Source organism: Penaeus japonicus, unplaced genomic scaffold (assembly GCF_977035675.1).
Source record: "Penaeus japonicus unplaced genomic scaffold, GWHDUDI00000001_assembly GWHDUDI00000025, whole genome shotgun sequence".
NCBI classification, from domain to species: domain Eukaryota; kingdom Metazoa; phylum Arthropoda; class Malacostraca; order Decapoda; family Penaeidae; genus Penaeus; species Penaeus japonicus.
In genome coordinates, this window is record NW_028234427.1 from 19096957 (window position 1) to 19111956 (window position 15000).

At 35.3% G+C, this 15000-nt stretch overlaps 2 protein-coding genes across 5 annotated transcripts in view; both read left to right on the forward strand.

The window, feature by feature from the left end:
• Nucleotides 1-8859, forward strand: part of LOC122257789 (uncharacterized) — a 15737-nt gene extending 6878 nt beyond the window's left edge. For 2 of the 3 annotated variants that reach the window (XM_043023284.2, XM_086551426.1), the window contains exons 4-7: nt 2663-2884; nt 3128-3344; nt 3525-3670; nt 4038-5813. In XM_043023284.2, coding sequence (XP_042879218.1) covers nt 2663-2884; nt 3128-3344; nt 3525-3670; nt 4038-4333 — 881 coding nt within the window. In that variant the 3' untranslated portion in view covers nt 4334-5813. Of the gene's footprint in view, nt 1-2662; nt 2885-3127; nt 3345-3524; nt 3671-4037; nt 5814-7510 lie in introns of those variants that run through there. The other variant, XM_043023285.2, reaches the window with a different exon arrangement.
• Nucleotides 8860-10151: 1292 nt separating this feature from the next.
• LOC122257786 (protein PRRC1) overlaps nt 10152-15000 on the forward strand; it is a 22546-nt gene continuing 17697 nt past the window's right edge. The window contains exons 1-2 of one of the 2 annotated variants that reach the window (XM_086551425.1): nt 10204-10266; nt 12423-12457. The gene's annotated coding sequence lies outside the window, so the exon portion shown is untranslated. Of the gene's footprint in view, nt 10267-12422; nt 12458-15000 lie in introns of both variants that reach the window. The other variant, XM_086551424.1, reaches the window with a different exon arrangement.

Below are 15000 nucleotides of genomic sequence, written 5' to 3' on the forward strand. Positions count from 1 at the left end.
TATTCCTTACAGATAATGCTTTGATAAGATTGGTAAGGTCGTATCTTATTATCACAGAGTTGTTTTCAAAAACAGACTAAGATGTATATGGAAAATATGTTATTCATGTTTGATTTGGTTTGAATTTAAAAGTTAGCTTCTCACAGAGAGTTTTTTCTGTTTTTTTTTTTTTTTTATAATTCCACACATATGATTAAAAAGAAAAATATATTATGTGTATGCAGAGTATGTTTTTGTGTTTTTTAGATAGAAGTACCATTATTTGTACAAAAGATAAGGCTGTTGTTATTTATATAATACTATTGCTGTCACTTATGCTGATATCAATTTAGTTTCAAAACTTATCACTTTCAGCCTTATGTCAAGGATGCTTTGATTAAGATTGACAGAGATACCATGCAGTAATTTAATTTTAATTGGATATCACAATATTTAATTTTTGGCTAAACCAGAATTACAAGCAACATCCTAACCCTTCTCAGTTTTAACTCGTTTAATTTTATCATTAGTCTTAGTAGACAAAAGGCCCAGAGTTCATATACAAAGAAGGTGGTTGACCTCCTAATCATTGTGTGCCCTGTGTTTAATCTTGAACAACAAGGCCACATTGACCATGTGAGTTTCCACCAGTGTTGCTGACATAGTGATGGGACAAGCATGACTTAGAACTTGGAACAGTGTTTTCAAAAATTAATTTTGTAACTAACAACAAATGAATATGCATTTTGTACTATTATCATTCGCTCCATAGCTCACCTTTGCATGATTATAGCTGGGAATCTTCTAAACACTGTTTTAACTTTCTATGTCGTGTGATAAAAAGGTTTGTGTAAGAGAAACTGCAGAGGTGCCTTGAATGACATCATTCAGCTGAATCAGCAAGGTAGGCCTAAACAAGATTTTTTTTCTCTCTCCTCTCTGCCTGTGATGAGGAATGTTAGGGAGAGAGGTATTGAATGCTTGGACATTTCAGGGTCATTCTAATTCTTCTAAACCCCTAAAAAACCCTATCTACAAAAAACATCAGATTTTCACAATTAACCAAGCCACTTTTGATCAGTAATGTTATACATAACAGAAATGTCCTAGAGTGAGAGAGAAGAGAGGAGAGGAGGGGAGGGAAGAGTAGATTAAGAGAGATGGGGTGAGAGAGAGGAGAAGAGAGAAAGAGAGATTGGGGAAGAGAGAGGAGAGGAGAGAAAAAGAGGTTGGGTGAGAGAGAGATGGGGTGAGGGAGAGGAGAGGAGAGAAAGAGAGATGGGGTGAGAGAGAGGAGAGGAGAGAAGGAAAGGTTGGAGAAAAAGTTAGATGGGGAACAGAGAGGAGAGGAAAGAAGAGAGATATCATGAGAGAGAGGAGAGGAGAGAAAGATTGGGGGAGAGAGAAGAGAGGAGAGAAAGAGAGATCAGGTTAGAGAGAGGAGAGAAAGAGAGATTGGGAGAGAGAGAAGAGAATAAGGGAGTGTGGGTGAGAGAGAGAAAAAGAGAGAACGAGATTGGGAGAGATAGAGGAGAGAAAGAGAGATTGTTTGAGAGAGAGGAGTGAAAGAGAGAGGAGAGAAAGAGAGATTGGGTGAGAGAGAGGAGAGAAAGAGAGATTGGGTGGAAGAGAAGAGAGAAAGAGAGACTGGTTGAGAGAGAGGAGAGGAGAGAGTGAGATTGGGAGAGAGAGAGGAGAGAAAGAGAGATTGGGTGGGAGAGAAGAGGGAGAAGAGGAGAGAGTGAGATTGGGAGAGAGAGAGGAGAGAAAGAGAGATTGGGTGGGAGAGAAGAGAGAAAGAGAAACTGGTTGAGAGAGAGAAGAGGAGAGAGTGAGATTGGGAGAGAGAGAGGAGAGAAAGAGAGTGGGGGAGAGAGAAATACCAGGAGAAGGAGAGAGAGAGAGGTTTAAAGACAATAGTAAACCACTAGAGGAGTGAGAAGAGAGAGGAAAGAGAAAAAAGAAAAAAATGAGAGGAGAGGAGAGAGAGTAAGTGAGAATAAGGAATGAATGTGACAAGATCACAAACACAGTAGTATGAAGACAAGAGGAAACCACAAAACAAATGTGTGAAATGTGATATTGTTGGAAGGGCACTGGGGGAAGAGAGTACAAAGGGTAGAGAGTTGTTGTTGTTGTTGGGGGGAGGGGGAGGGGGGGCTTGGAATTTCTTTCTCATTTTTCTTTATGATAAATGACCATGGTGACAAAATCATTGTGAAGATAATGAATTTGCAATTCACACAAATTGACCAACATGATTGCATAATTGCACATTACAATAATTGCAAAGAAAATTGATCTGGGATATTTGTCATCGCCATATAAGTCTCAAAATCTGAGCATTGTTTTAGGGGGCATGGAAAGTATTTAAGATCTGTAAAGGATTGATTGTTTTATGAAAATCTCAGATTATAAGTATGAACTGATAGGATTTTAGAAATATCAGTCAAAAGACTGATATTACTGGTGTCCTTTTTTTTCCCCTTTTTGTCTCCTTATCCTCCATTTATTCTTCATTTAAATTATGTGTTCTTCAGTTTCCACAAAATGTAAATGAGCATCATTAATACTTGAATAAATTAACTAACACTTGATTTAATTATTAGCAGGTGTTCCTGTTCTAGATTAAGGCAAAAATCACCCAAAAAAATTATATACTCAAGATCCTTTTAAATTGTAGGCACTTGGCAGAGAACCAGACAACAGCAGCACTATAGCACAAGTCAGTACCCCCATCCCTTCACCATAGCAGCCATGACAGGGAGCAGTGCATACCAGGCACCCCTGTCTTCCACTGGGTTGACACCAATGCCCTTGTGGGACCTTCCCGACACCACATTCAAGAAGTGTCATGTGCGTTTGTATTCCACCAAGCCTCCCAGCAGTCCCTCCACTCAAACTGGTAAGGGAAGTTCTTTGGCAAATGCAAATATTGCCAAAACTAAACAGAGGGATCAGCAATTAAAGCAGAATGTTACTTGTTTTATTGAGAACTCTCTCTTAAGGTTTCAGGTTTCAGTTACTTTAAAAAAAAAAAGAAAAAAAAATGTGTATTTTCAAAATACTGACAGAGTAAGGGCTTTGAGAGTTGACATTGAATATTATCATTACTATAAGATTATGTTAACTTAATAAACTTTCACAGATGAAAACCATAACGAGTCAAAGAGCGCAAAGGTGAGAATTGAAGAGGAAGAAAGAACAGAAATAAAAGTGAAAACAGGTGAAGAGAAGAAAGAAGAGAAGTTATCATTAGTTCAGAAGTTTAAGTTGATGTACAAACAGTACTGGTATGTTTTGATACCTGTTCATGTTGTTACTTCAATTGTGTGGTACGGGTCCTTCTTCATTGCTGCTAAGAGGTAAGTGAAATATACTTAAAGCCCTGAATATTGAAATTTATGGTTTATTGTAATATGCATGAAATATAGGATTGGTGTGTTTCAGTGGTTATATTTCCTTTTTAGAGAACTTAATTTTTCTTGTGTTTTTCATTGGGGGTTAACAGCAGACAAAATCTAAATTAAATACTATTTTGGCAGTGGTGTTGACATAGTCCCAATGATGGAGAAATTGGGAGCTGGAGAGAAGATTCTAAGTCACCTAAGGAACAGCAACGCTGGTTATTATGCTATAGCGTATGCCATGTACAAGATTGCCACACCTGCGCGGTACACTGTTACCATTGGTGAGTCTAGATTTTATTTTTCAGTATCTTGTTCCACATGATGTGAATTATAGCTATCATTTCATTATCTGATTTTTTTTTTCTTTTCTTGAATGACTCATTGGCTAGGTGTTCTTTTTTTCTTTCAGAAAAAATGTGCTATATAAACATTTTTTCTTTCCTACATAAAAGATTGTTGAGTAGATACTGTTGGGTACCTTGTTTTTCTATCTTTCAATAACTTTTCTCTTGAGGTAAGTTTATGGACAAGTTAATGGACTCAAAATCTTATCTTTCAAGGGAAACAGAAAGAGCACTCACACGTATCATGGATGTATTTGTAAACTAGGTGAATTTTCTGCTCATAACTTTCATTGTCATATTTCAGGTGGAACAACACTATCAATCAACTATCTGAAGAAACGTGGATACATCAAGCCTGTTCCCTCATCTGAACAGCTGAAGGAGATGTATGAAGGTAAAAGGGATGAGTTCATAGAAAAAAGAGAGGAAATGAAAGAGAAATATCAGGAGAAAAGGGAGGAGATCTCAGAGAAGTACCAGATAAAAAGGGAAGAGTTTAAAGACAAAATGAGTGAAAGGAGGGATCAAATAAAAGATAGATTAGATGAGAAAAAGGAGAAATTTGACAACTTGAAGAGCAACATGAGGAAGCGAAGGTGAGAGATATAGGAGAAGGAAGTAGTCTTTAGGTAAAGCAATGGTTAAGAAATATAAAAGTTTAAAATCTGGTTGTCTGTGAATTGGATTTTATCAGCAAATCACTTTTTTCAGGAATATTCATTTGGTAACAGTGTTAGGTACATAATGGATCAAGTGTCTGCTTATTTGTTTATTTTGGATATCTTCAAAAAATATTTTGGGGAAGAGGTTTTTCCTTGATGTTTATTTTTCTATATCCTCATCTATTATGATATATGAAGTGTGACTTTTCATCAGGTCAGATCTTCTGGTTCTTCCTTTTGACAGCTTCTATATTTTTATGAAATAGAATATTTATAAAGATGATGGTTGTGATGTAGAGTTATTAGAATTGAAACTAGTAGCAATTGATTATTCAAGAAACACTTGAAAGTCATTTACAGAGTTTTTTTCATATTCTGTGTCCTTAGAATGACATCTTTGGGGATGGATTTATTGTAAAAATATGTAAGAAGTTGGCCCTCTGGTCCTAGAGATAGATCAGAGAATGTCTATTGTGGGACTTGTTGGTAAGAGTTGTCATATAAATGTCTCTTACGAGTTTAGTTACAAGTAAATGTGCTTGTGGGTTAGAGCATTTTGTACTTAGTGCTTGTGGAGGTGCAAATGCATTAGAATTTGATATTATTTCCACTTTGGGTATGTGATTAGACTGTGAGAAGATGATCTACCACAATATGTTGAGAATAATTTTTTTTTAAACCTTTGTTTTATATTTATATTTGCTTTTAAGTATTATATTTCATAATATCTATCATTTATGAAAGAATATATGCATCTATTTATTCTGGAAAGATGTGTCACGTGCTTGATAAAAATTATGATTACATTGCATAAATGAATTTTGAAACTGAAAAAAGTATGCGAGGATAAATGATAATGTGGTCTACATTCATGGTCCAATGATTATTGTTGAAAATGGCTTCATTACCAATTTATTTGATAAATGATAACTTATTTCATATCTGTGATAAGAAATAGAGAGTAAAATACTTACTTTAGACTTTCAGAGGATAGTATATGATATTTACAAAGTCTATAAAAGTAATTGCTCTTGATCTGAAACCAGTAGCCAGACATCATACTACAAAAATCATATGATATGGGCAAGTGTGATCTAGCTGAATGCAAGGCTAGTTAAAAATGCTGTTCATGCAGGATCTTTTGCTTGGAATCTATGTTCTCCCAACAAGATGTAACAATAAGTGAGAGTGAAAGTCAGTACCTTCGTAATTTCAAATTACATGTTGGCATTTGCTTTTGTTTGGAAGGCTGTCTATTAATTCCCATGACAACAAATTGTAGTTATATAAAAAAGGAAATTGTTGTTTTTTAAATTAATTATGTAACAAATTTCGTACAGAATGGTTACAATGTTACCAGGTTTATGAAGAATGCAATACTGTAAATACTAGTGTAAATAATAAAAATGTTGCTTAAATTCTGATGTATAACTTCAGTATGCCTGAGATGAAGCACAGTATGACATAACTGCAAAATGACGGTAAGTAAAAGACAGAGTTTTTAGGCAATAATCAGTTGTTTTTCATGATACTTCATTTTTGGTGGGTTCATTTATTATTCTTTTCTCTTCATGCAGCTAACATCTGTCTTCTTTGTAAAAGAGTATAAAATGCATACTGCTTTTGATGTCATGTAAAAGGGAGGGAGTGATTGCTTTCCACAAATTTTATGTGCTTTTCTTTCTCTTTTACAAAGAGATCCTCATATATGTTCTTTTGCACTTCTTCTATTTGCTTCTGTTTTGTTAATCTGACTTCTCATTTATAATACACTTTTCCGAGTAGAGGGAAAAGGGTGAATGGTTATAGGAGGTAGTTTTCTGGTAGTTAGAACACCCAAAACCAAAATGAATTCTGCACAGAGTAAAATGAAAAAATAAATAAATAAAATAACAATAATACTTGTTGTTTGAATTTACTTATTGTTATGTGTATGTTTTTTGTTGTTGTTTTTCTAAAAAAAGCTAGAATATTAAAATGTCCCATATTTATATCTTCAGTTAATAAGTATTTGCATATGTTGACGAGCTCAATATGATGTAAAATGTTAACTTTATTTTGATTACATTTAATACTTGGGTACATCTATATTAGAGTGGAAGATTTATTTAGTCACCTGAAACATCAGATAAATGACATAGAGCCAGAGAATTATGTGTGGCATTGTTTTACAGTTGAGAACAGATTTTATATTTAGCAAAAGTCATCTAATGTGTCATTGGCATTCTTCTCATCAGTAATGATAATGTACTTTTTACACCTAGGGGAACACATTGCTGGTTTAGGAATCATGTATGTGTAAGTTCCTATTAACCCTTTGATGACGGTGCGTCACACCCGTGTGACACGGCTAAATGCCCGATGACAGGGCGACGCACCAGTGTGACGTTCCCAATGCAATATAGCATAGGCCCGGTGTAGGGGGTTTCCACTTATCGCTGGGCCCATCAGGATAGGGTTAATTAACTTCATTAGTTTGTCTTAGTTCTTAACCCATTGGTCGAGGTATTAAATAATTGTTTGTGCAGTAGGATGGCTGGTTTACATGTCTGGCACAGTGCCATCCGCATCTATGACCGACTCTGCCTTAGCAGCAAATTATGCCATCCGCTGCCAATGGGTTAATAGTATGTATATGGTTAGCATGAGAATTTGCATGTTATTATTTATATATTCCACAATTTTTTAATTTTCACTCTGCAGTTCATGGGATGTATTTTCATTTAGTTGCATTAGAATACCATCTAACATCTTCCTCCTACATTTTGACCTGAAGAATGGACAGTGCAGACAAATATAGCATACTTAATTTTTTTTTTTTTTTTTTTTTTTTTTTTTTCCACCATTATTTTAACATCTACAGTAGCATGATAGGTAAATAATGCTATTTTAAAAGTAAGTCATATTGTTTACTTCATTTCTTCCTGCACTCAGCAGTTTAGTAATTCATATAATATTCTGAGATAAGAATTTTATTCTCAAAAATATTCTTTATTCCTTAATCTCTTTGAGTGAGCAGATAAAAATGTAATGCATATGCATACTTTTCTGCATTTTTTGTTTCTCATAACTCTGCATTCAGCACTTATACATTAATTTATTTTCTTTCTCACAGTTATTTGTATGAAATTGAGGAGTATAACCAGAAAGATCTTCAAGAGAAAAGATGAGACTACTTTACCAACTCGCCTGTATAGACAATTATAACTGCAGGTTGTCCTACAGTTCAAGTAAAATCAATGTTTAAGATGTTATAATGGCAGTAGTTTTTCATTTGGTGTCTAGTCAAGTGTAATACTTTTTGAACAAAATATGGTGAATTCCTGAATTAAATCTTATTTTGTGGGTAAGCATTGATAATAAGTAACTTGCATTAATAAAATATTTGTAAATGTATCTCTGAGATTTGTTTTCTTTATTATTATTATTATTATTATTATTATTGTGACTTTCCAGTATTATTCACTTAGTGTGTTTCATTGTTTTATTCCTCACTGAAAAACATATTCATACAAATCTTAAGATTATGTCATATAAAATAGACCTTGTTTAGTGTTGATGAAAATGCAAAATATTAACATACATGAATTTATATAGATAAATTTACAGAAAAGAAATAGCTGTTAAAATGCAAAGAAAAAATATAGATCGTTATAATCCTGCTTTAAAAGAAGTCAGAGGAAAGCAATTGTTTATTATTGGATGAAAAAAATAATTGTAAGTAGTAATGTGAAAGTAATTAAGATCATAAGACGAAAATTGGTTTAAATTAGAACTTCAGTTTTCATAGTATACTGTTAAAATTTATTACAATACAATAAAAAGAATTTTGAAAGTATTAGTTTATGCCAAGAACTGTGATCCACACAAATAAGCCACAGTACATTGATGCAGTTTCAGCAAATGTAAGGTAAATTCAGTGCATAGATTAATTTTAAAAACATGAACTATATACCCTGGGAAATCACATACCACATGTAAATCATAGTTGTCAAGTTTAAGTGAGGAATTTATCCTTTTCTCCAAATGTTTTGTAATTTCTATTTGTCATGGAAACTCTACTCCATCCCTATTTTTACTTTCACACCTTGTTTTCTTCACAGATAATTTGTAGTATTTCAAGTTTTTATTGGGTTTAATCTTAATTATATTTTTATACATCATTTCTTACTAGTTAGGATATGAACAAATCTAGAATTGTACTTGCATTGACAAGAAAACTTATTAAGGAATGTTGAGATTCAAGAAAATATGAACATGAATAATGAATACCCCAGAGAGTTGCTTACATGATATTTATTCCTGAATATCTTCATTATAAAGTTATATATCATTCCACAACTATCTTTATTCAATAGCTGTATTAAATACCTTTAGAATGCTTTTGGATACAAAGAAAATGAGACAAACAGTGACAGATTGTAAGGTAAAACTACAAACAAACACAATAAATGATACCTCTTTTACAAGCCTTTCTTTCATCATAATTGCACATGTATACCTCAGTATTTGGTGTAAATGGCAGATTAAACATATGTGGGGATTGAAAAATAAAGGCTACAATGGGATGACATGAGGATTACACTTCTATACTGCTCCAGTTAACAACAAATATCTCTATCCAACACAAGTTATGATGCCACAAACTGAACATCATGAAAACTTGGTTATTCCTGTTGTATATGCTCAACTAATAACATGTCATATGAGAACAAAAAAAAATAAAGACTATCCTACTAGTAAAATTTACCACTGACTTATCCTGTATCCTATTCTAAACTTCTATTCTCATTTTTCTTCTTTTACATTCTTTTGTACTTGATGACATGACTGTCACAAGATTGCCTATAAAAATGAATTACATTGATCAGCTCTTTTTACTAGGAGATACATGAAAATAAAAATGTAAATGTTATGTGCTGGATCAAGCTGTGATCCTTTTACTAATATTGCAGTATATAATAATACAACACTTGAGAAAAGATGTATTCACTACATAAGTAATGCCTAAATACCAGAAATTCAAAATGAATTTGAACACAAAATTAATCATTTTCCGGGAGCTGCAAGTCAAGGTAGTGGTGTTCATCAAAAGTGCAACAAATATTAGGGTATGTATGGCAGGCTCCTCATGTATGCTGAACCAGAATCGGTGACTGAATAAGCTGTGCATATTAGATGTACTAACACATAAGGGTGTCTTCTGAGGCTATTCCTTTTGCTCTTTTTGCTAAGATATACTTTGAGGTACTTTTCTATGCAACAGAAGGTAAACATGAGCCTGTCAGGTAAATATCTCATGCTTAAACAATAGTGTTAAATAACTAGCACAATGCTATTAGATCGAGGACTAAGTAGAATAACTGGACTAGCACTGTGGCAATCCGTCTTTATTACAGTTTACTGTTTTCTTTCCCGTGCTCACTGTAAAAGCAATAAAGTCACATTAAAAAGATAATACAACTTAAATAATTAAAAAAGGCGAGAAAACAACTTGTGACTAACAATATTATATCTGAAAAACGGGGAAGTAGGAAAATAGAGAAAAATAGCTTAATATAAGATGAAAATATTACAACAAAGCATGCACGAAAACAAAAATTTTTGCTTAATACAAAACAGCAAAAATTAAAAATATCCTATCAAGATAAAGAAAAAAATATATTTTTTCAAAAGCTCCTATAAATTACAAAACAAGGACGCTGTATAGCATAGAAGAAAATAAGAAAAAAAACCAAAGAAAACCCTCTCCTTACAAAAACAGAAACAGAAAGACAGTCTACGTGTTATGCGAACGCGATTGTTGTTGTCACGTCAGCTCTTCTCGTCAGCTGGGAAATCACTTTATTCCGCTGTCTCTACTTCTGAAAGGTATTTATGATATGTTAGGGCCGTTATTCTTGTGTGATTTTGATAATAAAGAGGGAAGACAACCGGTTAGTATTTGTTTATGTATAAGTCCAAGGATGTAATTGCTGGGAATGTGATATTTACGCTGAGTCGAAAAGGGAGGAGGCGGACCTTGGATTTGTATCCCTGGGTTGGATTACTATCTTCGTCATTGATAATTATCATCAGGGTCATGAATATTATTATCAACATCATTACACCAATCAGGCTCTTGAATGAAAGTTGGACATTTGTTTTATGAGGGTCATACATTGATGTATGACATTTTTTTTTCCTTTTAGAGGTGATGTCATTAGTATCAAGTGTCATAGTTAAATAGATGTCTCTGTATCATAAGATTACAGAGCCAGTCTGTGTAGGCACTAACTTGCCAAGAAGGAGTGATGTAAAAGTTGTACAAGCTATATCCCTAAGGTGTAGTGCAGCTAGATTTGACAGATTGCAGTTGTGCAATTGCACAAATACTTGACTCAGCAGAGTTGTCAGGAAATTCTTAGGTAAATTTTCCAAACAACGCCGTGTTACGAAATACCACAAAAGTGGTATCAATGGATTCCTCTTAACCTCTACTATTCATGTATAGTGAAATTAATGAGCGCTTGCACCCCTGAAGCCCACAATCTGGGTCCCGATAGTAGGGGAGGGCATGAAGTAGATCAGGGAAATTGCGGGGTAAAATATGAATTCCGGCCTTATTTCGTATGCAAAATCTTAACCAATTACCTACCTAGCTTTACTTAGGTTTGAAGTTTGCCCTAGCCAAGGGAGGGCTTTGCCCCCCCCCCCCTTTTTAACCCGTTAACGACAGATGACGTGTTTTTTTGTCATACATGACGCAGGACCTCTTGCCTGACAATGGGCGTCATGGCGTTCGGGGATTTTGAATCACTATGTTATTTTATTGTACTATAAGTAATGAGTGAGTGAAGTTGACAATTGCAGTCATAATTATTATAACTGCCGTAATAATAAGCAAAATGGTTTTCAACTCACTTACAAAACCTAGATGGCACCACTTTCTCCTAGCACCAGCAGGAGAGAGAGCCTTGAATGGCGCCCATCTACGGTCTCTAGCAAGCACTATCTCTGTAGAGTGATGGGACATCGCAAGTTCCCGACCTCTAGCTCTAAAGTACCGCAGATGAAAGATGTGCAGACAGAACGAGAGGAGGAAAGTGACTCACACCATGCCCAATGCATACAATGTGACCCTGTGCCAGTATGGATGCCTTTTATTGTGGCACTCATTGTCAAAAGCACAAGTTTCCTTCCTCTTCCCAACCTCTTCATTTTGGATGGTTATAAGTTTCGTGTTTGTTCATGACAGCACAGAAATACGAAAAAATAAAGTTGTTTTTTGTCCCCCCTAAAACAGTAATACTTCTATCACATTGAGTGTAAAGAAAAAAAATGAGTTGATATGGACCCTGAACTACAATTTTAGTCAACTGCAGAATTGATGGAGTCTGTGATATGACAGATATAAATTTCTAAAAATAGTAAAACACACAAAAAAACAAAACACAAAAATGTCTCTAGCTCTACAATGAGTGACTAAAAGGGAGTGGGAAAAATCAAATTATGTTGCAGAAGCTGCCTCGATCAGAAATAAAACTCCTCCTGGAGCCTGTGTAAGCAAATCTATCCCCCGTCGGCAATGGGTTAAGGCACTTCGTGCTACCTTGTGCTACTTCGGTATCACGAAAACCTTAACCCTTAACTACCTACCTCACTTTGCCTAGTTTTGAAGTCAGCCTTTGCGAAGAGGGAGTTACGCCCCCCTGTGGATCTCCGCTATTCAGGGCACTTCGTAATACTTATGATGCGTAATTAGTCCTGTAGATGAAAATGCCGCAACCACGAATAATCCTCACACTGCGCCATGATGACAGCAACTGAGTCTTCGTCTTATATATTCCTCAGGATAGGAAACTAGGACCGATGATGATGCGACCACTCAATAGAGGGCACTCTATAATTATACTGTAAACAATGGGGAATATTGTGCCATCTGTTGAGAGAACATAACAGCACATGCAGGTAATTCCTTGGGGGTTTCCAGTCCACAGCTTGCTACTATCCGTAAATATGTAAACACAGCCATGTTTAAATTTCAGGGCGAGGATGGTGGATTCGGGATATCTTGCCCAAGGTATGTTGCACGAAGTGCCCAAAAAAGGGGGGGTCCAGGGGGGGCGAATCCCCCCCTTGGCTAGGGCTTAATTCAAAACTAGGCAAAGTTAGGTAGGTCATTGGGTTAAGATTTTGCACACGAAATATGCCCCGAAGTAGGACGAGGTAGCACGAAGTGCCTTAAAAAAAGAGACCCAGATTGTGGGCTCCAGAGGTGCAAGCGCTCATTAATTTCACTATATATGAATAGTAGAGGTTGAGAGGAATCCATCGATACCACTTTTGTGGTATTTCATAACGTGGCGTTGTTCGGAAAATTTACCAATTCTTACTCAGGTAAATCTCAACTCACAGTGGCTTTCACAATGGGACATTTGGTAATTCTGTATTAACCTCTCTGGACGGGTGGTACAGTACTGTACCGCTCATTCAAAAGCCCAGTGGCCGGGTGGCACAGTATTGTGCCAGCCACATAATTGATTTAGGCCTAATAATTCGAACGCCCCGGCATTGTGACATTCAAGGCTAGAATGCCCCCGTCGTGAATGGGTTAAAGGCGTGGGGAAACAAACTACTTTACAGAAATAGTAAAGGTAACAATCAGAGTAGTCAAGAAACTTCCACTGCCACTGTGTATTTTGGTATTCCTGAAAAGGGCAACCATTCACCACTACTTATATTCTGGTAAGACAGTGCTTCCAGGTCTCCTTATTGATTTAATGTCAAGTAAAGAACCAGTCCAAGCCTCTTATTATGTCAGATTATATGTGGTAGGTATGGCATGGAGGTTGCAGCAATTACTTGAAGTCATTCCACTGTTTTGGCAGCCTTTGGTCAATGCTGTTTTGTCTTTCATGGAACTCTCTCTCTTTCTCTTTCTCTTTCTCTCTCTTTTTCTGTGTGTGTGTGTTATTTCTTATTATTTCTTTTCTTACCTAGATGGTTCTACAAGTGCTTAATCACCAAGGAATCAAATAATAGACCTACTTGACCTCACCTTTTTACCTCTTTTATTTTTGTGAAAATTATTTTTTTTGTATTTTTCATTGCAAACAAATCAGTTTTCATATCTGTATGCAACAAATGAATGGTACAGAAAAAGAGTGAATATTCAATTATATTTATATAAAGAAAAGTTAATGTAAAATAAGCAAATGCCATATGCTCTATTGAATGTTTCTTTATGTCTGTAAAAAGATTGTATGTCAGAATAACTGATGGTTATAGTTGTTATATCTAACCAAAGTAATGATTTTTCACACTTAACCCACACAGGACGGGTGGTACAGCATGTGTACCGCGCATTCAAAAGCCCAGTTGCCGGGCGGCACAGTATTGTGCCAGCCATTCAATTGATTTAGGCCTAATAATTCGAACGCCCCGGCATTTGGACATTCAAGGCTAGAATTCCCCCGTCGGGGATGGGTTAAATCATCCTAATAAATAATTCCAACAGCTATATAGTTATGGATAACTTGGACTTTTAATAGTAACTTCATAGCTCCTTAAATTATATTTACCAGTATATGGTTCAGGCTCCATTTTGCCATCTATATTTTGAGATAATTTTTGTCCATATGCTTGAAACTATTGGCTGTATCTCTAGTCTTTTAACATTGTCAGGCTCGTCATACTCATGTGACTGTCATAAGGCTTGAGTGAAAATAACAATGCCATTATATTTTTTAATTTTGTGCACTTGCCTTCGCCAATCATCCCCTAGAGAAAGGATAAGGCCGTCATTCCAAAAATATTTTATAAGAGGCATATAGACAATGCGAGAACATTGCAACTCAGAATGCAACAACACAAAGACCATGGAGCAAAAATGACTAGGGATACAGCAATTAGAGAATATTTACGGTATTGCTGAGTTTCCTCTCTCTTCTTCCTCCCAGAGTTAACATGGAAGGGCATATACATCTATATATATAGCTAATAACTAATATTTAAAATTTATCTTCTCAAAAAGTATTCATAGCCTTTCTAGTAGAAATGGTCTGTAATGATATTAAAAATTTATATATTTAGTGTACATTGACATTATCCTTGAGAGAATGGTATGAATGGGTAATAGACAATGAGAGGTTCCCCTTATTCATCACACTTGTATACCACCTGTCCAGGTATTGACATCTCATGTCCTGTCCACATTGAAGATATGCCTACTGTTTGTTATTGTTTGTATCTGTACTATAATTTCAGAAATGTCAGTTTATCTGGACAAAGTGTTTGCATCATAGATATTTGTTGTTGTACAGTTTCTAAGTTGTTGTTTTTTTTATGAGGACTTGAAGTGACTAGGATAATTAGAAATTCAGAGGGAGCACTAGAGGTATGCAGTTGCAGTGATGCCAGATAGTGCTTGAATATGAAATAGTTCCTTCTATTAACTTAATTTCCCGTAGACTCTTGACCTATCGACAACATAAGGGATGCATGTATACTGTCCACTATTGAGTTCCTTCCTTTTTAAAACTTTGCATTTAAGATTAATCTGAAGGCATGAAAATCCATAGAGAAGGAAAAATTACATTATTGGGTATGTTGGCCAGATGCTAT